The sequence below is a fragment of the Formica exsecta genome, unplaced genomic scaffold (genome assembly GCF_003651465.1).
Source record: "Formica exsecta isolate Colony F162 unplaced genomic scaffold, ASM365146v1 scaffold556, whole genome shotgun sequence".
In the NCBI taxonomy this organism is placed as follows: Eukaryota; Metazoa; Arthropoda; class Insecta; order Hymenoptera; family Formicidae; genus Formica; species Formica exsecta.
In genome coordinates, this window is record NW_021852808.1 from 83,407 (window position 1) to 107,124 (window position 23,718).

General features: G+C 38.5%; 3 protein-coding genes, 1 long non-coding RNA gene and 1 other non-coding gene across 6 annotated transcripts; 3 read left to right on the forward strand and 2 right to left on the reverse strand.

Annotated features, from left to right (window-relative positions):
• The first annotated feature begins 8 nt into the window (after positions 1-8).
• On the forward strand, positions 9-1,405 carry LOC115242010. The gene is made up of 2 exons (XR_003884994.1): positions 9-417; positions 1,295-1,405. It is a non-coding gene; the product is annotated as an uncharacterized LOC115242010 (long non-coding RNA).
• A 249-nt stretch (positions 1,406-1,654) lies between these two features.
• On the forward strand, positions 1,655-4,562 carry LOC115242007. The gene is made up of 5 exons (XM_029818009.1): positions 1,655-1,722; positions 1,843-2,089; positions 2,439-2,672; positions 2,798-2,953; positions 3,731-4,562. The coding sequence occupies exons 1-5, from the start codon at positions 1,655-1,657 to the stop codon at positions 4,097-4,099; spliced, it is 1,074 nt and encodes a 357-aa protein (XP_029673869.1). The 3' UTR covers positions 4,100-4,562.
• A 172-nt stretch (positions 4,563-4,734) lies between these two features.
• LOC115242012 (SET domain-containing protein SmydA-8-like) lies at positions 4,735-7,378 on the reverse strand. The gene is made up of 4 exons (XM_029818014.1): positions 6,518-7,378; positions 5,910-6,287; positions 5,477-5,812; positions 4,735-5,321 (listed from the first exon to the last, which is right to left on the reverse strand). Exons 1-4 carry the CDS (start codon positions 6,943-6,945, stop codon positions 5,006-5,008), a joined length of 1,458 nt encoding a protein of 485 aa, XP_029673874.1. The 5' UTR covers positions 6,946-7,378; the 3' UTR covers positions 4,735-5,005.
• Positions 7,379-13,036: 5,658 nt separating this feature from the next.
• On the reverse strand, positions 13,037-19,536 carry LOC115242003 (calpain-D-like). 2 transcript variants are annotated; one of them, XM_029818004.1, is made up of 11 exons: positions 18,737-19,536; positions 17,772-18,133; positions 16,330-17,693; positions 15,911-16,150; positions 15,447-15,839; positions 14,973-15,274; positions 14,841-14,877; positions 14,404-14,729; positions 13,989-14,331; positions 13,641-13,819; positions 13,037-13,525 (listed from the first exon to the last, which is right to left on the reverse strand). In XM_029818004.1, exons 1-11 carry the CDS (start codon positions 19,120-19,122, stop codon positions 13,345-13,347), a joined length of 4,113 nt encoding a protein of 1,370 aa, XP_029673864.1. In that variant the 5' UTR covers positions 19,123-19,536; the 3' UTR covers positions 13,037-13,344. The 2 variants fall into 2 exon arrangements, with proteins under 2 accessions (XP_029673864.1, XP_029673865.1); XM_029818005.1 differs by lacking the exon at positions 18,737-19,536 and adding an exon at positions 18,588-18,640.
• A 518-nt stretch (positions 19,537-20,054) lies between these two features.
• Trnar-ucu lies at positions 20,055-20,127 on the forward strand. The gene has a single exon. It is a non-coding gene; the product is annotated as a tRNA-Arg (tRNA).
• The last annotated feature ends 3,591 nt before the right edge of the window (positions 20,128-23,718 follow it).

Here is a 23,718-nt window from a genome sequence, read left to right on the forward strand (position 1 = left end):
CATTGCAATTATATTGCAGCAACATTGCAATGTTGCAAATTGCAATGCAACATTACAAAGACATTGCAGAAATATAGAGCCACAAAGTACCAGCACACTTGTAGCAACATGACATTAATATTTCGGAAATATTGCAAAATTCAATTTTTATATAATTTTAATAATAAAATATTATAATAAAATAATTTTTTGCAATATTTCTACATGAAAGATGTTAACGATAAACAATACTAAATGGTTCATTTTATTAAAACATTTTTCTTAAATTGGCTTATATTGCTGCACTGTATGCTTTGCGCAGCACATGTACGCGTTCGCGATTGTGTGCGTATGTAGTAGGCGCCGGTCTTGCTGCACATATCTGTGATTGTCGTGTATTTCGTGATTCACATTTTTTATTGTTGCGTACGAGAAAAGGTAAGAGCTTTTTGATAATATTATGTTTTATTATAGCGACCTATATATATTATGTATTAATTAATTATAATAGAATAGCATGTCCTAAGGTTAATAACCTATATAACCTTAAAATTATTGAGATCGCAAAAGTAAAAATTATATTTATCTATGATATATGTTCGTATATTTTTTATGTGAATATTTTTTGCTTTCTCTAATTTTCTATTTTGCTGTAGATATGAACTTTAAAATATTTGATAAAAATATTTATGTATATTTGCAGTATGTATATTTTTATGTAAATATGAATTTTAACTCCTATTTTATGTATATTTGCAGTATGTATATTTTTATGTAAATATGAATTTTAACTCCTATTTTATGTATATTTGCAGTATGTATATTTTTATGTAAATATGAATTTTAACTCCTATTTTATGTATATTTGCAGTATGTATATTTTTATGTAAATATGAATTTTAACTCCTATTTTATGTATATTTGCAGTATGTATATTTTTATGTAAATATGAATTTTAACTCCTATTTTATGTATATTTGCAGTATGTATATTTTTATGTAAATATGAATTTTAACTCCTATTTTATGTATATTTGCAGTATGTATATTTTTATGTAAATATGAATTTTAACTCCTATTTTATGTATATTTGCAGTATGTATATTTTTATGTAAATATGAATTTTAACTCCTATTTTATGTATATTTGCAGTATGTATATTTTTATGTAAATATGAATTTTAACTCCTATTTTATGTATATTTGCAGTATGTATATTTTTATGTAAATATGAATTTTAACTCCTATTTTATGTATATTTGCAGTATGTATATTTTTATGTAAATATGAATTTTAACTCCTATTTTATTTTTACAGACATTTAACAAAGGAAAACAATAATGGACAAAATTCAATAAATTATTAGTGGTAATAAAAGCGGCGCGTAAAGCTGAACCATTTTTATATATTTCTCTAATATAAAAAAAATATATTTTTATTTCGTGAACATGTTAAGTGCAATAATATGTTATGTGCAATGTTATGTTATTTATAACGTTAACATAAGTACAAATAAAGACATTTAATTACAATGTATCGTCAATAATTACACATTTATATACCCAAAAATAAATATATATACATCATTGCAAATTCATTACATTGCAATGTTGCTATAATATTTTGTTGCAATATTCCTAAAAGCGGACATTTTATCATTGCTGCAATTCCACAGCAATGATGCAGCAACATTTTGCAGTGAGTTTGCAAAGTTGCAATATTGCGGTGAAAGATTGCTACAATATGTATGCAATCTTTGTGTGCTGTATGGGTATATCTCGCGCGATCTCGGTGCAAGATCATCTCGCGCGTCGATGACTTCGTCATACAGGTGCAATCTCGAGACGGAACATTTGTTTTTCCAGCCACGTAGATCCTCATCTCTCAAACTACTGTTTAGCTGTCACCTCGGGCTCGCAGTCGCATCCGTCGACGCTCTGCGCCGCGCAGAACGTTCTGAAAGCTCATCCGCATCCGGTTTCGAGAACCGGATCGTCCTCCAAGGAGCATCACCATCGGGGCATCCCGGAAGGTCTGCACTGCGTGCGGCAGACCAAGCTGACGCTTCATAGGATGAGATACGACACTACGTACAACTTTACTTTATACGTGGTCGGTTTCTCGTCAAGTTAAATCAAATCGGTCATTCGTGAAATTGAGCGAGTTGGTTTTGACAGAAGCAAAATACAGGATGTTAAAAAAAAGGATTGCTCTCAAAATGTGTGACCCTTTTTTCTTAACATCCTATATATCCGCGAGAAACGTTTTTTCCGCTTTCGCTCTAATTTTCACGCAAGAATAAAAAATGATCGCGAATATTATTAATTCCTCCAATTATCTCATATGAGATTTTATTTATGTCTTCTAAATATATATCTATAAAAATTACAGATTTAATCGTATTATGTTATATTTCGCGTGTTATAGTTAAGTTGTGAGAAATGTATATCGTTTGACACAGGTGAACACGCGGAATAACGTTTCCAATCGAGTCGCCGTCGACGCGGTCAGGTTCAAAAAGACGCCGGAACTAACGTTACGTACCGGTCATTACACTACTGCTAATCTACGAAAGACGGACGGTTTCGTCAATTTCCGTTACCGACCGCCGGACAACACCTCGAGCACTTTTCACATACTACCCTGCGGCGGAGGCATCGTGAAGGCGAAATTGAGCGGACAGGGGATATTGCGGGTAAAGTTTACGGAAAGCGATCAGATGTGACAGATGATGGAACAGCTGATCGTTCTGTCATTAATTGAAATTCTTTAGCGCGACATCGTTGATATTTAAAAGTGCGTATTTCATATGATCGATAGGAAAAAGAGGTTGTTGGATATGCCTCATTGCGTGTACCTCCTCTACCTCCCAGAAAGACGTACACGTTACGTATATCGACCACACCGCAGGAACTAGTTCGAGTATCCATGATAAAAGTGCTAGCCACACAGGAGTCATCCACTATTTATCCGCAAGTATGTTTACAGACTGCACAAATTTCCTCTTATATACAAGGTGTTAAAAAAAAGTGGTACCAAATTTTAGAAGTATGCATTTTCTGTTATTAAATAAATTCAAGCTATAGTAGATGTTCGATGTGCCCTCCGTTCATTTCAACACACTATTCGGCACGCTTTCTCATTGAAAATCGAACACGTTCAAAGATCCCAGGTTTATTTTGTATTTGTTGACAATAGTTTTCAATTTTCTGTATCAGTTCATCCAATGTATCAACTGATATGGCATACATCATGCTCCTTAAGTGTCTTTATAAATAAAAGTCTAACGGATGAGCAAGGTGGCCATGCAACTAGATCGCCACGTTTTATCCACTTTTCTTGAAAATACAATCATACAATGCATATTTGAAATGAGTTTTATCTATAATAACAGAAGATGCTTTATAACTCAAAAATAAATAGTTTTTTGAATACTATTTATTAAAACTTTTTGGATTATTTTTACGAGTACTATATACTCCTAAAATTTGGTACAACTTTTTTTGAACACCCTGTATATCAACGACCGTGAAAAATTCTTTTGTGTGTATTTTATTCTTTATTCTCTCTCTTCTCATGCTTTCTAATGTTGCGGAAGCAATAACTGTCCAAACGGAGATAAATCCGATTATCATCTTTTAAAAATTTACAATAATATAAAACATTGCACGAAATTGCATCATCGAATTGAAATCAAATCTCCAAATCTTAACCGTTCAGAAGCGCGAATTGGATCTCGCATTTTTGACGCAGATACCATCTAGAAGCCCGCCGCGCGAGTACCGATCTCTGAGGACCTGTCACGAGGTGACGATAGGCGTAGAACCGGCCGGCGCCGCCAAGTATTGCATCCTGGTGAAGGAACTGCGGAGTTCGTCGTCCCTGACCAGCGTCACGACCGTGCCCGATCAGTGCGGGCTTCATCGGCGCAGGCGGTCCGAATACACGTTCGAGGTATGCGAGGAGAAGCATAGTCCTCCGAAGGATCGCGCGCTGCCGTTCACCTTGAGGAGGCTGCAGCCCGGCAAAGCCTACCTCCTGCAGATCACAGCGCAACTCAAGGGCCAGTCCTTATCTTATCCTCTGCTGGGTGTGCGCACGCGACGTACCTGCGTAACGTAATCAACGCGATTCCTGTCAAGCGAGTACTATGTAATAGCGACGCGATGATAATCCACCGTCGGTGAATCCAAGGTCAACTTGTTTTCATTAAACAGTAATATGGAAAGAGACGGCCGTCCGCGATATTTCCAGAATCGAAACATATCGTAAATTATTGTTTATTTTGATAACAATGCGCGACTCGAGTTACAAAAATCTATTAAAGTAGATAGTCGCATCGAAATATTTATATCTTTCAAAATTGTTCCCTGACAAAGTGTAAGAGTACAAAGATGCGACTATACGATATAAAGTTTCAATTTTTGCTCGATAAATATAATCTTTTTCTCTCTTCGCATGTGCATTATTTTATCTTGCTATTAAATTTGTTCGCCAACCAAACGTGAGAAGACATTGAAGTAAATCAACGTATAAAATGTATAACACACGTGACGAGGAATAGCTTCCGGATTTCAGGATTTCGTTCGATCGCATTTCACGTGGCACGCAGTCATCTAGTCTAGATTTTACGACAATGTATGTACAATCAGTACCCGCGGCAAATGCGGAGCGACCATAATAGCGTACATTATCAACGTATATTTTGATATTTGCGTAACACGTGTATGTACATTCTTTATATAATTATAAGCCTTTTTATACGTACACTTTTTATTCTATAAATAAGTACATTGAATATTTTTGCCACTTTTATGGCTATCTGTGTATCTGTGAACATAAATTACACTCTCTAAATCGAGAAAACGAATAAATAAATTTAGACAAGTAAAATGACAAGTGATCGTACACGCAATATTACGCTGCATGCACGATTATTTTTCGTATATTTTTAATAAAAAACGAATCCTTTCTCATTTTACGTTTTGTTCGAATAATAAAAATATAACCATCTGCATTCCTCTATTATTAAAAGACTCGGAGTTCTATTTCAACAAGTTTGAGAAGTTTCTCACCGGGTGAGTTCGGTGGTTCCGCCTTCAACAGCAAGACTGCTCTGGAGAGATGAGCTTGCCTGTCCTCGTCAGGACACGACGCGAGCTCTCGCAGAGTAACCGCTGTATAAAGTGCCAAACGTGCACCGTGCGGATCCAATCGGGTTACCGTATCCAAAATGAGCTTACATAATTCCGATTTTTGTGGATCGCTCGGCGGCAATAATTGTATCAGCGAATGGCTCACGGATATGCAATGTTGATGACCGGGATGTAGCAGCATCGTTAGCCTGAAAATGAACGAGTATGGTTAGTTCTCGCGTACAATAATACAAAAAATTTATTTATTATGTACCGATGCTTAATTACTCATTAAATATTAATATGTTCTTAATTGAAAATTAATGCGAATAAATGTTATGGGGGACGACAGATATTACTTTACCGTGACAGAAGATCGGATAAAGTGTACTCGGTCGCCTGTTTCATGATCCCCGCGACTTCTTCCTCTAATCTGTCCATCAATTGCGCGACTTCCGAGGACGTCACTATTCCCGGACACACGTTGCAGGACCAGTCTGTGTTAGAATTCAGAGGATCGTTCGGTAACATGAGCCCGCTTTTGCAAGGGCACTTTAGAGTGCCTAAATGCGTGCCCAATTCCGTGGGATCGGCGCAACGTTTGCATCGACAAGCAAAGTATTTCGTTGCGAGAAGATGCTCTCGTCTGATCCTGGTGGACCAAAGCGCGTGCGTATACATGGTACTTAAGTGTTCCCCTCTAAAAATAATCGCGAGGATAATAATAAATTTTTTGTATAAAGATGTAAAGAACGAGATGATTTTTTTAAGAGAAATGAATAAAGATATATACGTACTTTTTAATGGACGTGACGGCGTATACCGTGATGCGCGGTCTACCTCTGTCGTCGATGCGGAAACTGTGTCGCGTATTCGCCATACAAGAGTGCTCCAGAAGAGACGCGTTCTCGTAAATCGCCATCGAGCCTTCCGGCGGCACGGTCTCCAACGCGTTCACGTCGATCAGCCCGCAAATCTTGGGCAAAACGTCCCTGCATTCGGATGCCATCGTCAAGAGCGGCCCGAGATGCTGACTTATGTTCGTCACTTCGTCGTGAGCGTCCGTGCCGGGTCCCCGCGAGTCCTCGTGACTCTGCAGATTCGCCAAGGACGTCCAGCGTTTCGATTTTGTGTGCCACAGTATCAGCATACGAATCACCAGAAGAACTTCGCATCTGCGGGCATAGAGTCGTGAATCGCGAAGTTAACGACGGAACGAAGACAAGTGTGACTTGAGAAACGTCCGCGTCTTTAGGAGAAGACACGTCTAACGTTTCACAACGAGAGATCGCGATGCAAAAGTCGCGATTAAATAAATTTCCCCACCCTCGTTAAGCATTTCGCTAATTAAGGCTCGAACGGTTCAAAAATTATTTGCTGGGATCTGTCGGGACACATGATATACCTGGGAATGATTCTAGCGCGCGCAAGAAGAGCGCACTCCGACTTGTGCCTCTTTTTATCGGACAGTCCCTCGCAATCGGATCTGCAAGCGGGCCAGCCACACTCGCCGCATCTCGTGCTGATGTCGCCGTCGCATCGTTTGCCGCAGCCGACGCAGAGCCGCTGTATCGCGTGTATCGACGGTCCCCAGACCAATGGAGCTTCCGACAGGATTGCGTCTCCGGGTGCCAGGTCCCTGGTCGCCAACAAGTGTCGTCCGAGATCGGGATCGCGACCGATCTCCCAGGCGATGCACGCGGACCTGTGACGCGGCCAGTCTTGAGACTGGTGCGACTTGTCGCAGTAAAATTCGCGTCTGCAGTTGCCGCACTTTAGCGTGGCGTTTTTACCGCACACCGGACACACGCCACGACTCGGAGCGATTTCCATGGTCGATTAATTCCCCCGAGATTATTAACGAAAGTCCTTGTGGTAAAATTTAATTTAATTTAGACTTTAATCCTCAATCCTCTTTTGTCTGTAAAATCTGATCAGTTAATTCAATCAATTTAGAACTGGAAATTGAACTGAGGAAGAGCCGTCTCGTCACTTTGTACGTCACTATCGAATTATTTTTTACCGTTTTATTTACTTATTTAACGTTATATTTTTAATTCGAGAAAGATGCTGAAGTAAGCATTGGACTATCGAAATTATATTTTATTCGCTCATTCAATTTTTTAAGCCTAAATCGGAATTACTAAATTACGGAAACATCGTGCACTGGCCGCTAACTTTATCACACTGAACAGCAGCCATTTGTGCTGAGCACGACGGCTACGTTTAATTATAGGCCGGACATACACGCTACTATTTTAAGGCGAAGCGAAGGAAGATCTATACTGATACATATAAACGCGCAAACACAATTCATATATATTCAATATATATATTTAAAATTAAAGGATTACATAAATTATGAAAAATATAAAAGGATCTTATGCATTTAAGACAAATCATCACTGACAATGGTATTACGTAATGACAAGTTTATCTTAGACCGCTCGTGGCAGAGAAAAAATAGAATTATATTTTACGCAAATTTTCATTGAACCTGATTGAATCGATAACTATTTCGTGATAAATTAATACGCAATTGCAGAACTGGAAATAACGAAGACAATCTAGATAATATTTCGATTTATTATTAAACGTGCCTACATGATACAAATCAGGGGACAACACAATCTCATTATCGCTTTATGACGTAGTAAATATGTTTTCTCCTTTGCGTGTATGTGTGTGTATGTATGTGTATGTGTGTGATGAGAGTCTAATAATTATTACACCTTATCTATAGGGGATGGGATTAGTTTACGATGTTCACCAGATACGGTACACAGACTATCACAAAGTTGATTGCTGGTTCGGGTTCGTACATGGGTGTTTCTAAAATGATCACAGCCGCGAGCTGAATGACATAAAAGTGAACGCGCATTCAAAAACATCTTTTTTTTTCTCCATATATTATATTCTGCTATACTCGACTCTTTAAAATACGTTTCTTTAAAATGATCGCGTCGATAAACCGCGATACGTATGATATAACGTTTGCCACGATGATTTCACATCCTTGATATCCGTTGATCTCACATTCTCTGTCCTCGCTCTTGTAAATCTTTCTCGAACATCGATTTTAATTTCGTCACAAGGACCAATACATTGAAACTATAAAAAAATCAATGCTATCGCGCTCGGCCTGTAGAATTAGAACCAAGGGACACTTTTCGAATAAATACCAATCAAATCCAGAATCTACAGGGCGATCGGTGAAGTAAACCGCCAGAATCTCCAATCTCAATTTTAATCGGGGATTCTCCGGCGTAGTATATATAAAGTTTCATCTTCCAAATTTTTGACATTGTATTTACTATACCGGACCGTACAAAGTGATCCACGTCGGTCGTTCTAATTCCATCGTATCGAGATAAAAATTATATAGACATTTAATTAACGCTTGTATGCAATTTAGAATGCACCCGGTACGTATGTAGCATCATTTACGAAATATGAGTCGCTCATGAGAATGACACCATTGTTTTTTTTTTCTTTTTTCTCTTTACACCTTATTATACAAATACAACGAGACACCGTTAATTTTCTTATATTTTCTTCACATATTAAGAATATATTCCTAGGTACTCTGCGATGTCGTGCGGCCGCCCCTAAATAATCCGCCGGCCACTCGCGTGACGGCGACACGCGGAGAAATATGTCGCCTTAAAACGCGATAAATAACAATAACAATAATAATAATAATAATAATAATAATAATAATAATAATAATAATTGAGGAAAGTTTCTAGGAGAAACGACATCCTCTTCAAGGAACGCGCGTCGCCAACGCGCGAGACGACGCGAACGGATATTTACGCCTCGCACGTCATCGTCGTATCTCGATCTCGGTATATCATTCTCTAACTGCGCTATGTGTGTGTGTTTGTGTATATATATATATTTTTTTATATTTATATAGAATGCATTATACAAACTCGCCGTGCGGCTTGCAGCCGCGTGTGACGGAAACATCGAAGCACATGCAAAACAACTCAAATATAACACAACGCTAGCTCCCCTCTCTTTCTCTCTCACTCTCTCTCTCTCCCATTAATAGAATAAATTATTCGTCTTTATGTACAAATGGTACTTCCTCCATACAGGATGTTTGTGCTTACGTAGGCCTGCATTCTCGCCGCGCGTTTAGCGTTAAGAGCTAGTTTTGTGTCGCTAACACTCAGCTGTGTCGAACTTTATTCAGCTTAAATGTCGCTTCTGCGTATTCCTAGAGATACAATGTAAAGAAAGAAATTTCGATAAACCGCGTGATTACATAAAGACCAATCGAGAATTGGTAGTGCAGCTGATCTTAAAAATATGGATGTGTGATTATCGATTATCGAGAAGAACTCTTCGAAATTAAGTAAGTATAGCGCTAAACGCACGATGAGTTATTGCTCTTAAAATGTACATCTTGTCCGCTTCTAGCTTGTGCAGATCTTTCACGGCGATTGTTTGACAGAATGGCGACGATCGAACTTTGCCTCTTTTCCATTGTATCAAAATATATCAAAATCGCGCGAAACTAAAACAATCAATATTATTCAATATTGCTTGAAATTTTTATCTCCACGACTGACATGCATTTATACTTTTCTTTATACTTTCAAGCTGTGGAATAACATCGGTTGTTGTAGTTTTGGTATATCGATACGCGTCCCACACAACAATAAAAATCTACGGAATATATATATTGATATCAGTCCCTGAATATTTCAAACACGCACATACAATTTCGATTTCTTGCGATATTATCAATATATTATATATGCGTAAAAACACATATTTTATATTATAGAAACATGTATTATATATTGATACTGAGCTGCTCAGAAAGAATATTTCGATAAAAGAAATAGAAATCGCAAAAAAAATTTGACAGTGATGTCCTAAGAATATTTCGTGAACGCCATAGTAAAAATATAGGTACATCCTAATAAAGGAAAGAGATGGCGATGTGGTTATATTGTGGGTACACTTTAATAATATTTCCCAGGTGCATCTCTCTTTATGCGCTTTATATAAATTATTTCAGAAATATCATACGATTCTCTCCAGTGAGAAATGTAACTTGACAACAAGATTCCGTAATAGATTTCCTTTTGCTATGTAGGACTCTATCGATTTGTTCTGTATACGTGCACAGGAAAAATGGTGAGAAATGTAACTTGACAACAACAAGATTCCGTAATAGATTTCCTTTTGCTATGTAGGACTCTATCGATTTGTTCTGTATACGTGCACAGGAAAAATAAAATGCGCGTGCACCGCAGATTACCGCACAATACCCGTTAATAAATTAACGTTCACATTCATCGCGTTTTTACAAACAGCGCCAAACGGTGCGGTCTTAAACGCCGCAAAACGGGAACGTTCTCTTAATGCCTTCAGCCTCGGTGATTATGCAATATGTAAAATAGATTATTTGTTTGCTTATATTCCGCAGGGGGGGAGGGGGGGGGGCACGCTTATATTATGACATGCGAATATGTACGGTCATCGTCGGGGCTCGCCGTCCGTTTATACGGGAAGGGTAAATCTCGTCGTTACGACGACATCGTATGGCACTAGGTGTATTAGCGTTTCCGTATATAGTCTCCAAAGCACTGTCCTCGCGTAAAATGCAACTCATGCCTGGTACAAAAAATGAGATTCTTCCTCTAGATCTTTCGGTATCTTACGTTTGTTTAAGAAATGTGGGCGCGTGATCTCACAATAAGAGTATTGTACGTTTCGAAGGGGGGTGATGCGAGGAGAGACACGACGCTTCTCTTCTCTCTTTTAATCAGCTTCTACCTCGCTTTTAGTATTTGTGTTAACGAACTTTAAGATTTTTATATTCCAATTTCCTGAAACGCACAACTCCGGTAGTCCGTGTCTTATATTTACGAAGCTAGTATCTTTTGTAAACGAAGGCCACTCAATACAGAATCTACTGCAAATATTAAGAGTATTCGTAGAATACTTCAAGAATAAATTTCTCGAATGTTTCGATGAATTAAACGACGTTTGCAGGCAGTTAGTTGACCGGTGCTAAAACGTCGTGTCGTTTAAATCATCGCACAAGAGAATTGATTCTCGATCATAAACGTTTACTGAACTTTGAGCGCGTCACGCTGTGAAGATTGATTATCTGGACGTATTTCCGTCAATATACGCATTACGGATTGTTTAAACGGACATTTCCTGAAACTATGTTCTTCGTTTAATTCTTAAAACTATAATTACTACACTTAGGCCTCGCTAAGACAATTCGGCCTGCTGTTTTGAGATCGACGGAGGGAGGAGGAATAAACGTCTCGCTTGCGCTTTATTTCTTCGCGAAAGACAATCGCATAAGTGGGATTGCGATTTGCGATATGAAAAAGATGGCTCGAATAATCTAAGCTTGCGCAACTTAAGATACGATACGTATAAAAATCGATATAAAGTGATATTTAAAGTGAATTATTCTTGAATAAAAACTATAATTTAAGCTATAATTCATGCAATTTAAATTATTAACAGCAATATTATATAATTTACAAATTGTTAACAGAAAAATTGTCTCGAAATAAAACTTATACGATTCTATTCCACTCATTTATAAAACGAGCGAATTTAGAGTAGACGGGAATTTTGTACTGTTAATTGAAAAGCGTTCACAATGCTCTCTCTCTCTCAGTCTCTCTGTTAAACAAAAGATATAACAGAGAATTAAATTTTCGGTTTGAGTCGAAGCATTATTGACTGATCACAGCATCGCGTATTGTCGCATCACCACATTCAATGTATATAGAGAGCACTAAACAATTTTTTGATTCGATAGAATTTGCAAGACATGCTGCGCGTGCCAATCGACCATTGTCTAAAACATGGAATATGGCAGTTTGACATTAAAACCGAAATATTGAATTTTCCCGACAAAAATTCATCTTATGAACGCGTTATCAGCTGGATGGACAAAAAAACATTTTTTTAACATATTTTTTTTTAAAGCTCAAACACAAAATTAATGACTTTTAACCCGCTAACTGCCATGCTTGCCCCGTGTGTATTTCGCAACCAATTTATCAAGGTAAAAGAATGATAACAAGTATGCGAGGAATGTCATCGACGATTCCAACCTCTATCCCCCAAAACTAATCAAGCGATTTTATGGTGGAAAGAAAAATAAACTATATACATACATTGCATAGAATGGCAGTGAACGAGTCCAGATATTTTAAAACTTTCAAGAAAGATCTTTAGTTCACTCTTTCTCTCTCTTTTGCTCGCTTTGTAACCATAAGCTACGTTCATTTTAACATTCTCCAATTGCAAGGGGGAACAACGAAGTCTAGATAAACGTTCTACCCTACAATCGATACATGGAAATTCTTGCATAAAATTCCAGCCTCTCTTTTTATATCGCGCACACGCGCGCGCGTGCACACATTAAATAGAACTAAGAATTCAAGTTCTCTTAAATGCGGGTTTCGAATACGGCCTTACATGTTACAGCAATAAGATCGGCATGTAAACATTGGTTAAATCGGAAATGTTCCGATCCGATATACTCGTACTACATTCTAAGCAATTCCAAAAACAATGTGTACGGTGTCCACACATATCCTTATATAATGTGTTTTCTCTAATGGTTTCATTTTATATATATTATATTATTATGTAATCTCTTTAGATTTTGTCATTTCTTACGACGCATAAACGTTAAGTTGAGAAAATAATTTTTTTTTTGTTTATATAACAAGCAAAATGTTCAACTTGTTTCTTCATAAATATTCAATTTTCCATAAGTCTTCTTTATGGGGTTTAATGGTTCCAGCAGAAACACTTAATTTCCACGTATTTTATATTTTACTTTTTTTTCATTCTAAGTTCTTCCTTTTTCCCGTCAGTGCGCGCAAAGTGCATGAACCACTATCTACTTGAAAGAAGATATCTGTTTTTTTTTTTTTTTTTTTTTTTTAAATCACTGGGTCCAGAACCATTGTACATTAATTGTTACTTATTGTATTACGTCCAATGCTGAGCACGTTGCAACGCTAAGAGCATCCGTGGAGTATTATCAGCTAGAAAGCACGAAGAGTTTTCTAATGTCTTCAGAACATCTTACAGTATGCTGAAATGTTTCTAGCTTGCTTTGGTTTTTTTCAGTCAATTCTCTCGACGTTCCGAGATTCATTCCCGATTACACTTAACAATACTTTCCTCCGGTAATGTTCAGCCTTCATTCGGTCCGTATTTTATACTTCACGTTATTAAGCGAGGACTGTGCAAACCTTCCACCTGAGTGTCAATTTGAGGACAATGTTGTGTATCAGGCGGTCCCCAATCGTGCAAATTTCCACTGTTAGCTAATCTGTGCGTAAGTCGATGTGCTATTGAGAAACCTCCGCTACCTTCCAATTGCGTTAGAACTATGATGACTTGTCTAAAAAAATGGAGTAACGTAAAATTTAATAAACAATTAGAAAGGACACAAGGATTTTATGATTTTGTAAAATTTAATCTTGTGCTCAACGAAAGAAGATTCAATGATATCTTACCTGTGAAGAGGGGGAACACTATCGGCAGTTCTGAGTTGTCCTCTTGTGGACACGACGTTATAGCTTTCATGGCAGTCGCATTTTACGTGAATCCATTTGTTCACATGACGATTTTCGACCATTACAACTAAACCGGCCCATCCTTTAGTTAAATAATAAGCGGTCATGCCTTCTCTACCCTGTTTATATATCAACATGATTTTAAGCAATAATTCCTTTTATTAATATAGTATTATAGTGTATTATTATAATAGTGAATTTATTATATTAGTATAATGTATTATAACGAATTAGTGTAATCATTACACTGTAATGTAATACTATTCAATATGACATTTAATTGCTTACTTCATGCCGTTGTCCTTTAGCTAATGTTAAACTTATAATAGCATCAGCTAAGACAAAGGCAGGCGGTGATATCTGTTCGACCAGAAGCCTCTTTGAACTATGAATGGCGAGAACGTATTCTGGGTAACTGGACGTATCTTCCATCCCAGTGTGCCAATGATTAAAAGCTAGGCACACAACGATATACAGATCCCTCTCCAACATCTTGTGACAGCCGACAAAACCACGTACTTGCCGCTTACTGTGCTCCACTAGTCTACCAACTTCCGGAGCGGCCGGAGATCTTGTACGAAAGACTACGACGCACAAATCCAATTGAGAACGTTGCGACTTTTCCGAATTTCTATAAAATTATTTATTTGTGTTATATTGTATGATATGCTTGCGCGCGCGCGAGATAATGTGATCATCTTACCTTTGACCCTCTTGAAACAGCGTAAACTCTGTTTCGGTGGGTTCCAATACTGTTAAAAGGACGCACGACAAATGTCTGAGAGACGACAATGGAGGAAGAGTGCCGCGTAATCTCACTTCGCTCCATCCGACTCTTGTCTTACAAATGTCAATGCAATCGAAGTACTTTAGAACGTCGTCGAAGGATATCCAAAAGACGCCATCCGAAGCACCATGCGGCATAAGCATCTCTCGTAATTGCAAAGTCCATATAGGACTATCGTCCGACCAATCCCCTTTCCAACTATAGTGACCCCAAGGATTGCGTAATCGTAACAACCGTATTCCCTGCATAATATAATAATTTCCTTTTACCGTCGAGATGATATGCGCGACATAACATGTTTCAAGCTAAGTTAAATTAAACCCTAAGCTAAGTACAGCATCTGTGAAACCTACCTGTACATCGCGTACATCGAGGACAGAATACGCATGCCTGGAAGAGACGCACGTTTTAATTAGGAACGACAGAAAATAAAGCACGCAAAATTGAACTTAAATAACATAAAATAAAACAAATTTTCGATTTACCTTGGTCTTAAACCTTTGCGTTGATATTCTTCTTCGTCAACCTTCATATTACCTCCTCCGCAGCTAGCACCCATTAAAAACATAGCCTGCCTTGAGGACAAGAGTTGTGCCCATATTAGGTCCTTGTCGAGTTCGTCTTCGCTTGGCAATGCTGAAGGTTGTAAAGGCACGCTCTCACACGGGGCACCAGTTAATGTCGCTAGACCCTCTATAGCACGGCCGGATACCAAGGCTTCATAACAGCCGTGTATTTTAGCGACTGCTTTCTCAATTAGCGGCACCCAAAGTTGTTTTCTTTTTGCCTTCAATATAAGATGCATATGTCACTAATAATATTGCGAATAAAAACGCGCAAATAAAAATAAAGCAGATTTGTAAATAGATATAAATAAATATAAGATATATGTACACATCAAATATTAATATATAGTATCTATAATGCGTATCTTTTGGTAACATACAGACAAGATATACCTGAGAGTACACTAAGTGACCTCTCTTATCACAGGGTAATAGATCATCAACAAGCACCGTCGTCCATTTTCCGTCTTTACACAGTCTAACTTGGTAAGCACCCTCGGGGCATGTCTCCTTCATGACCAGAACTCTTCTTACGAGCTCGTCACTCTCGGCGAGAACAGCCAGAGCCGATAGTAACCAACAATTTCCTAAGACACCTTGCGAGATATCAGAGGGTAAGGGTGTCCTAAAGACAGCCCAAGGCAGTTTAGAATCGACACTTGAGTCCACGTTAATTTGGTGTGGCCTTCTCCATTGGACAACGTGATTATCCTTTGTATCCGCGGGATTATAGTACAAGGATTTCGGAGCAGGAGGAAACGAATCGTCAACAAACGGCTCATTTGTCTATAAAATAAACGTGAAAAGCATTTAATTTTCATTAACAATTTACAATACTTTAGCCATACACAGATTACCTCTTTGCAATATCGAACAATGCGCTCCCATTTTTCTAGCGCTTCTCTTTCCTCTAGCTGCCTGAGATTTTCCATCACCACGCTCTCTTGCCGCTGTATTCTAAGAGTACTAGTGCCTGATTCGAGGAGCCTAGATATCCCTCTATCTCCAGATACTTGAGACAGCGATTTTGAGCTTTGGCACATTTCGCAAACAACAGTCGAACTCTTGTTTTCGTACGTGCACAATTTACATTGCCACTAAGATATGTAAATATAAAATTGTAAAATAAGGCAAAACTAGTAATGTTTTAGCTTTTAATGTAACAAGCTAAATGATAAGAATAAAAATTAAAAACTATGATAAGAATCGGCCAACTAAGAATTATTGTGTGTCAATAACTTATTTCCGAAAATTCCACGAAAAAGAAGATACTAACTTGAGCATGCGAAGAATCTCTGGTCCTCGAGTGCCTTTTGTCAGCTGCTGACGAACCGTTTCTTCTTACAGAATTTCTATGCCTCGGGGTAACCGCTTTGGAATTCGTCGGGGTCGAGCAGAGCCTCGGGCTTGGACTCCGTTGACCTAGAGCTCTATTATCCTTCGGAACTTCCAGAAAGTCTGCCAAAGTCTTGCAGGCGTTGCAGTTTTGTGCCGAGAGCGGATTCCTCAGCGTGCACGACGGGCATACCCAGCTCTCGCCTTTTCGCAAAGTGGCATCTTCCAAATGCATGATGCTCTTCAGCTTCGAGCCGCAGCAAGCCTCGCATGTCGTTCTCGACGCGGCATTCAGTAGAGTACACTTTTTGCACGTCCATACCGGCGACGGTGGATCGATCTGATCGTCTAAATCGGATTCCGCCGTGGCCAGGGTGGCTGACTTCGGTGGTATATATCTGACACTGTCTCTCGACACCACGATCGGCGATTGTGCGTGCGTCGGGTAGCTACTCGTGTCTTTTGTGACGGTTATCAAGCTGGGTTGCGTCAACGATGGGGGCGACCTGGACGAGCCACAAATATCGCAACCGCTGGACCACAACGGATTATACGCGTAAGAACACTTTCTGCATGTCCACATACGCTTAAGCGGACTCATGTTCGGTACATCGCCCACCGGACTGGTCGCCTCGCTATGCGCCTTCGTCGGCACCAGACCTAACTTACTGCTCTGTTTCTTTGGCAATGGCGGCGGTATATCGGGATCCGTAATCCCGATGTAGGAATACTTTGGTCTCGAGTTGAAGCCGATGGAATGTGGCGGCACCGCGGGCGGTTCCTCGTCGTTTAAACTTCTACGATTGACAGTCTTCTTCTGCGTCACGTTCGCGACGGAATCGGCGTCGGAGAAGGATCTTCTGTAGGATAGGGGCCCCGCGGACGATAGTGCGCGCGGTACCCAAGCTGGCACGCTAATAACCACTCCGCTACAGGGCGCGGGGCTCCTAGGAGCGTCGCACGCCTCGCACTGTTCCAAACCGGGCGCATTGTCCAGCGTGCAATTGTCACAGCTCCATAAGCCATCATCCTGACGCGTTTCCGGTACCACTAGACTCGTGGGTCTTTGTACCACATGTTCCGATAATTTTTGAACAACGGAACCGTTCGATAACGAACGACTGACTTTAGACTTGACCCGTTCATACATAGAAGGACTGTGCCGTTTCGGAGAGCGTTGAGAGGTATCGGTATCTGTGAACGGAAGCGCAGTGGACTCCATTGCTCCAATTGATGGTAAAATCCAGTCTTTATGGTCCACTCTTTGTCTTTCGTTTCGACTTATGCTTGTCAACTGTGCCATGCCTGCAAAATTTTAAAGCAACAATTTAATGATGCGTAGAATGCATTTCGATTAACTACTATAATACTCATAAAACTCACCTGTATTATTAATTTTATCATTATTATTGGAACCGTTCGTACTAGCATTCACATCTAGGATATTTGTCAAAAGTCCAGAGGTGATTTTAAGACGATTTTCTTTATGTAGATTAATCTTTTTGCTCTTGCGTGCACCAATCTTCTTTCCATCGATTTGAGCTATTGACGCACTGGCATCACAAGCCGCGCAAATCAATGAACTGCAGTTATTGTCCAACAGACATCGAATACAAGTCCATTGTGTGATTAAAGAAGGTAAAGATGAAAAACGTTTCAGTGGTATCCTCTCAGATGAGCTGCCATTCCACGAACCACAATGTAAATTTTTCTTAACTTCGCATGCAGACAAATATCTCTCGGAACTGCAAGTTTATAGGAACACATTACATAAGAATATAACAATACTTTATAACAATATTACAAAAGTAATATAATAAAACATTGCATTCTAGAAACAATTATAAAGTGTCTATATGTGTGAGAATATAATTATAATTGACATTTGTCTCATAAACAACACACATATACACACAGGCAATATTATATTTATTATAGAAAAATTAAATTGATTTGATAACTTAAACAGACAAAACAATCCTACAATGCAGATCTAATGCAACTTGCCATATATATATATATATATACACTTAGTTTGTTTATTCAATGTAAACACTCTCAATAAAAGTAAATAATCAGGCAGCCTAATTAAAGGCTAAATATACAAGAGACATAGATCTAAATGCGCTACATGATCTTATGTTCACTGTTGACATAAACATGACATACATAAGAGACTCAGATAATCACATTTAATACCAAAATAGTACCGATCCAAACATGTCATAGATATCCATGTAGAGTGACAAGATCGGCGGTTCCTCGAGGCATACACGAACACGCATGGGGAGCAAAGGGAGCCACAAGAGGTAAGGATGGTGGGAAGGGGATGAAATCGCGACCCTCACCCGTTAGTAACAGCGCGTCGGGACTCGCCGCGCTGGCCGACGGGTAGCGACGTATCCGTCGGGTTGCGCGCCGCCAATTTATCCGTCCTCGGCGGCGGCGTCGGCGGCGTCGATTCCCCGGAGGTGGACGACGACACCAGTGCCCGCGGGCACTCACCGTCCTCGCGTCCCCTCGTCGACCGTCGCTCGCGCGCCCCCGCGCCCTCCTGCCGCGCGCTTCCGCTACGCTCCGCGGCGATCGTCGAGGCACGGTCGTCGTGACTGCCGACCCTCTCGTCGCTCCTGAGCCGCGTCAGCCCGCACCTGGCGCATCTCGCGCTCTCCGTCGGATTTATCAGGGCGCACTCCGAGCAATGCCACTGCAGCACCGACGCGATCGAGCCCATTCTCCACGCGTAGTCATGGCTCCCCCGCTGCGCCGCGCTATATCACCACTATATCACCACGGATGCGGAGACGACGGCGTCGACGACGTCGACGGTGGCACCACGAAGCAGCACCACGGACGCGACCACGTCGATCTTCGATTCCGACCCCCCGAGTCGCGCTCTGACCGAGAACACCCACGCGAATTCGCACGCGCACATACACATACACGCACACTTTCTCTTTCTTTCTGTCTGTCTCCGATCTTCCTGTCGCCCCGTCGCCGCACCGGGAGAAACGTTACGACGCGACGACGCGGCCGCCGACGGGCGGCGGTTAACGGCGACGATCAGCTGTGCCGCGTTCCGCTCGTCGTCGCGAGGATGTCGCCGTCATCGGATGCCGCGACAGGAACCCGCCGTTCTTTGTCATATGTTCCGCGACGGCCATCTTTCCCGTCAATCCCTTCCGCTGCGAAGAAATCCCTCTTGTCCCCGTTGCGTTCTCGCAGGAACGGCGCGAGGTTGTTCGCCCTGGACCCCTCAAACGTCCATCACATTTTTCAAAACTGAAAATATTGATTAATGGAAATATTTCTCAACAAATTTTTCATCCGTTATAAAAATTTATATAAATAATCTAAAATGCACAATTATATATTTATAATTATACCGATATATCTTGCGAAAATTTTTTATATATAAAGAGAGCAAAAAAAATCGTAACAGTCAGCGATCATATGTTGTTTTGATGAGACGTCTTTAGTTTAATCGAATATTCTTGTTATGCGAAAATTTCCGCATAAATATAAGATTACATGTTTATTACAAAATTTCAGAGTATGCATTACTGGACGCTTTAATTGCCGTGCGCACTGGCGGCATCTGTTAAAGAAGAGATGAAAGATGTATAGTTTTTTCTATTATAGCAATCGAGCTGTTGAATTCACCAAGTCCCTGTGGCGCAGAGGATAGCGCGTTGGACTTCTAATCCAAAGGTCGTGGGTTCGATCCCCACCAGGGATGACGCGAGCGGGGTATAAAACCGTTTGTATTTATTTTTTACACATACGTATTATTAATTTTAACGTGATACGTAGAAATAGATTTAATATAGTAAAAATATTCATTGATAAATTTATTATTATTATTATTTTCTTTTGTATTTGAAACATAATATTGGAAAACAGAATATTTGCGACTATTTATATTTGACTTTTTTCAGTACTCTTTTTAAATTTCGTAAATTTTAAACAATTACGTAAATATAAATATGTTTTAAACACAAGATTATATCCTATACATCGTATATTATGTCATGTATGTAAGATTACGTCAGCAGTATTACGTTAGAAGGACGTTCGATTTTACTTCACGTAAAAATGAAAGAGCTCATTGTGTGTGTGTAACGTCTATAAATATATTGTAATTAGAATTTTGTTGAATGGAAATATATTTTTATGTTAAGTTAAGTATAAAGCAAGTTCTTTTTAAAAAATAAAAATATTCTTTCTTTCTGAGAATATTAAAATATCTCGGTAATTTTTTATTATTAAGAAGAGAGAATATGTGATGAGAGAAAAGAATTGTTTTCGAGGAATTCAAAAGTGAAGATGATGGCGAAATTTTAGCATATATCATATTTAACGAGCCTTGTACACTCGGTGGATCATTAAGGGATGACACACGAAACTCTCCGCGCTTTCTCTGGACCTACCAGATTTATTTCTCCGCAAAAGCTCACGTGGGCATCCCCTTTTGGTCACCGAGGCAGCACGCCGTCGGTTTATTTACGGAAACGCTTCTTTGCTTCTTACCGAGAAGTGTCTTACTTTGACTGCATCAACTCTTGACACTCTTTTGATTTCTCTCTTGATAGTTTTGTTTGATTTCTCGAAGCGAAAATAATTCTGAAGTACAACATACAAGGAACAACGAGCAAGATAAATATACTTTTAATTAGAGAGGGAGAAGAAAACATGCGTCATATTTTATTGTTTTCTAATTAAAATTTTTTTCTCATCCTCGTAAATAAATCTTACATTATTGTATTTTATATTTGAATCCAATACGCATAACTTAAAGATTCTAATACTTTTATAATTAAAACGGGATAAATAAATATTACATTAGACAAAATTTATATTATTCGAGAAAAATATAATAGAGATAAATTTACTGACATAAATTGCACACGAATAAAATGTTATTAATTACATTGCGTTATAAAATCTTTCCTATAATTTATTATTTGCATAAGCGAATGCACACACAAAGCGACATTACAATCATATTTCAAATAACACGCACATCTTTATATGTATATGCCAAGATTTATTCTAGACAAAATTTCCATTATTACAACGAACGGTCTTTGCCAAATAACCATGACGTTCTGAATTTTCCGATAGTATTCTACGATATCTCCCCCAATATTTCCATTGTTATTCGTTGAGGATAAAGATTCAAACTTTCCATTTTGTCAATCATTACCTATGTTTCCACAGGCGCAAAATTGGCCTGAAAAGAAACGAAATGTGTTCTTAATTTTTCATTTTATTCTAAATTTTTTTTTCGAACTTTCGGATCACGACGCAGATCGGCCTCGCACGTTTCCGCCGCGTTCACATTCTTTGGAATGGAGCCAATGCGATCCATTACCAGACAGCTAGTCGCCGTGTCCACGATTCCAATTCGTAATCATAGAACAGCCTCATAAATAATTACGTTGTTCCTCCTCTATCATTTGTAGCAACGGCGGATACGAGCTCTTAATTAACGGCGATTATGTACACGCGATATCTGCGCAATCTGCGATTCTTTCGACGCGGAGTGTCGTTATATGTCGTTATAATGAACAATTTGTTGCTAGCAGCGAAAAGACGGGAAAGTCTTTAGATACATTAAGACTCGCAAATCATATAACGAGTATACGGTATTTACTTCAATTATGACATGTTAATATTTTGTTTGTTATATATACTTTTTCTTTTTATATCATTCTGAACACTTTGAATATGAATAAAGGAATTTTTTTTATATACTAAAATTTTTTATACCTAAATAAAAGTTTCGTTTTTACACAGTTATCTATAATACATATTAATAGACCTATTAAACCTTGACCAAGTAACACGAGAAACGGCAACAATAACAAGGCCCCCTGCTGCTTGCGGAATTCTTAAATCCCGGCAATTGACATCGCTCTATCCGTTTATCCTGAGTCAATTAACCATTTAACATCTCAAGAGGATCTCATATAATCACACTTGTAAATGGAAAATTTTCCGCGTTATTATGAATAAATATGTTGCATCTATACTGTTTTTGTATCGCGCGCGAAAATTGCATTGAGCGTTTGCATTGAACTTCAACGTAAAAAATGTACGAGTATATAATATATTTTTTATATTTATGATAAAATTAATTTAAAAAAAAATTAATTTAATTGATCAGGCAATTACTTATGTACGTATCGTTAAAAGAATACATGTCATTATTATATAAAATATATTTAGATGTCTTTAAAAAAGAGAATTGGTTTAAAAGTATATTTTGTGTCACTTTTTACAATTTCGAGATTCTCATAATATTGAGAGAGAAAGAGAAAATATGTGATTTACTCTAATTAAATTGAACTTTCGATAAGATTGTTCGAGAAGAAATCAAATATAGCGCTCACGCGAAAAATTACGTTTACCGCATGAAAACGTGATTCTGTCACACGTTACGTCATTTATTTTCTACAACATTAACTGATGCATGTCTAATAACGCTTAACACTATGACGCAGCTTCTTCACGCGTCGATAAATTTTTTCTTCGCTTCTCTTTGAGGTAAACAGCTCGCTGCGAAGAAAACGTTTGTTAAATGCCGTGATTATTTATAAAGAACTTTCTTTTATGAGATCGATAATCTCGAACATACGAGAAAGCATCCACTAGAATTCCTGTGCTTTAAGGTCGCTATAATTTTTTATTTATTAATATATTTAGAAAATGCAATTGATAATATAATTGATAAAGAATGACAGATATATATCATTATCGTAAAATATTTGATTCGCAAATCTTTCGTCTATTTTTAAACGAAGGAATATATCAAATAAAATAGAGAGAACTTTCTAAACTTTGTGTTGGATTTAGGAAGAACAAGAATTCAAAAATTCCGAAAAATTCCTGGAATCATTGCATCAAGAAAGTGCAGATATATGTTTTGCTATGCTTTTACATCATCCTGTTTTTTACGAAACGTTTTAAATCCGTCGACATCCGCGGTCAATATTTACTGCTATCTTACCGCGGCAACGCAAAAGTATTTTATCAAAGCAACAACTTTCGACCTCATATACGCAGACTGCAGAATGAATAAAAACACAAGAATTATGTTGACGTGCGAAGGGTTATCAAAGTGACGGCTCCCCCCGCCTGGTTTTCGCGAGCTACAAATATACGTAAAATCGATATTACATATCGGCGGTCAATGGCATCGAATCCGGTTGGCGACTGCTGTAAAATTTGTATTGCAATGATTGTGTTGCGATTATTTATGATAAAAATTGAGCAAACATCATTTGAATCAATCACAATCATATTATCTACATCATAAATTATCTAC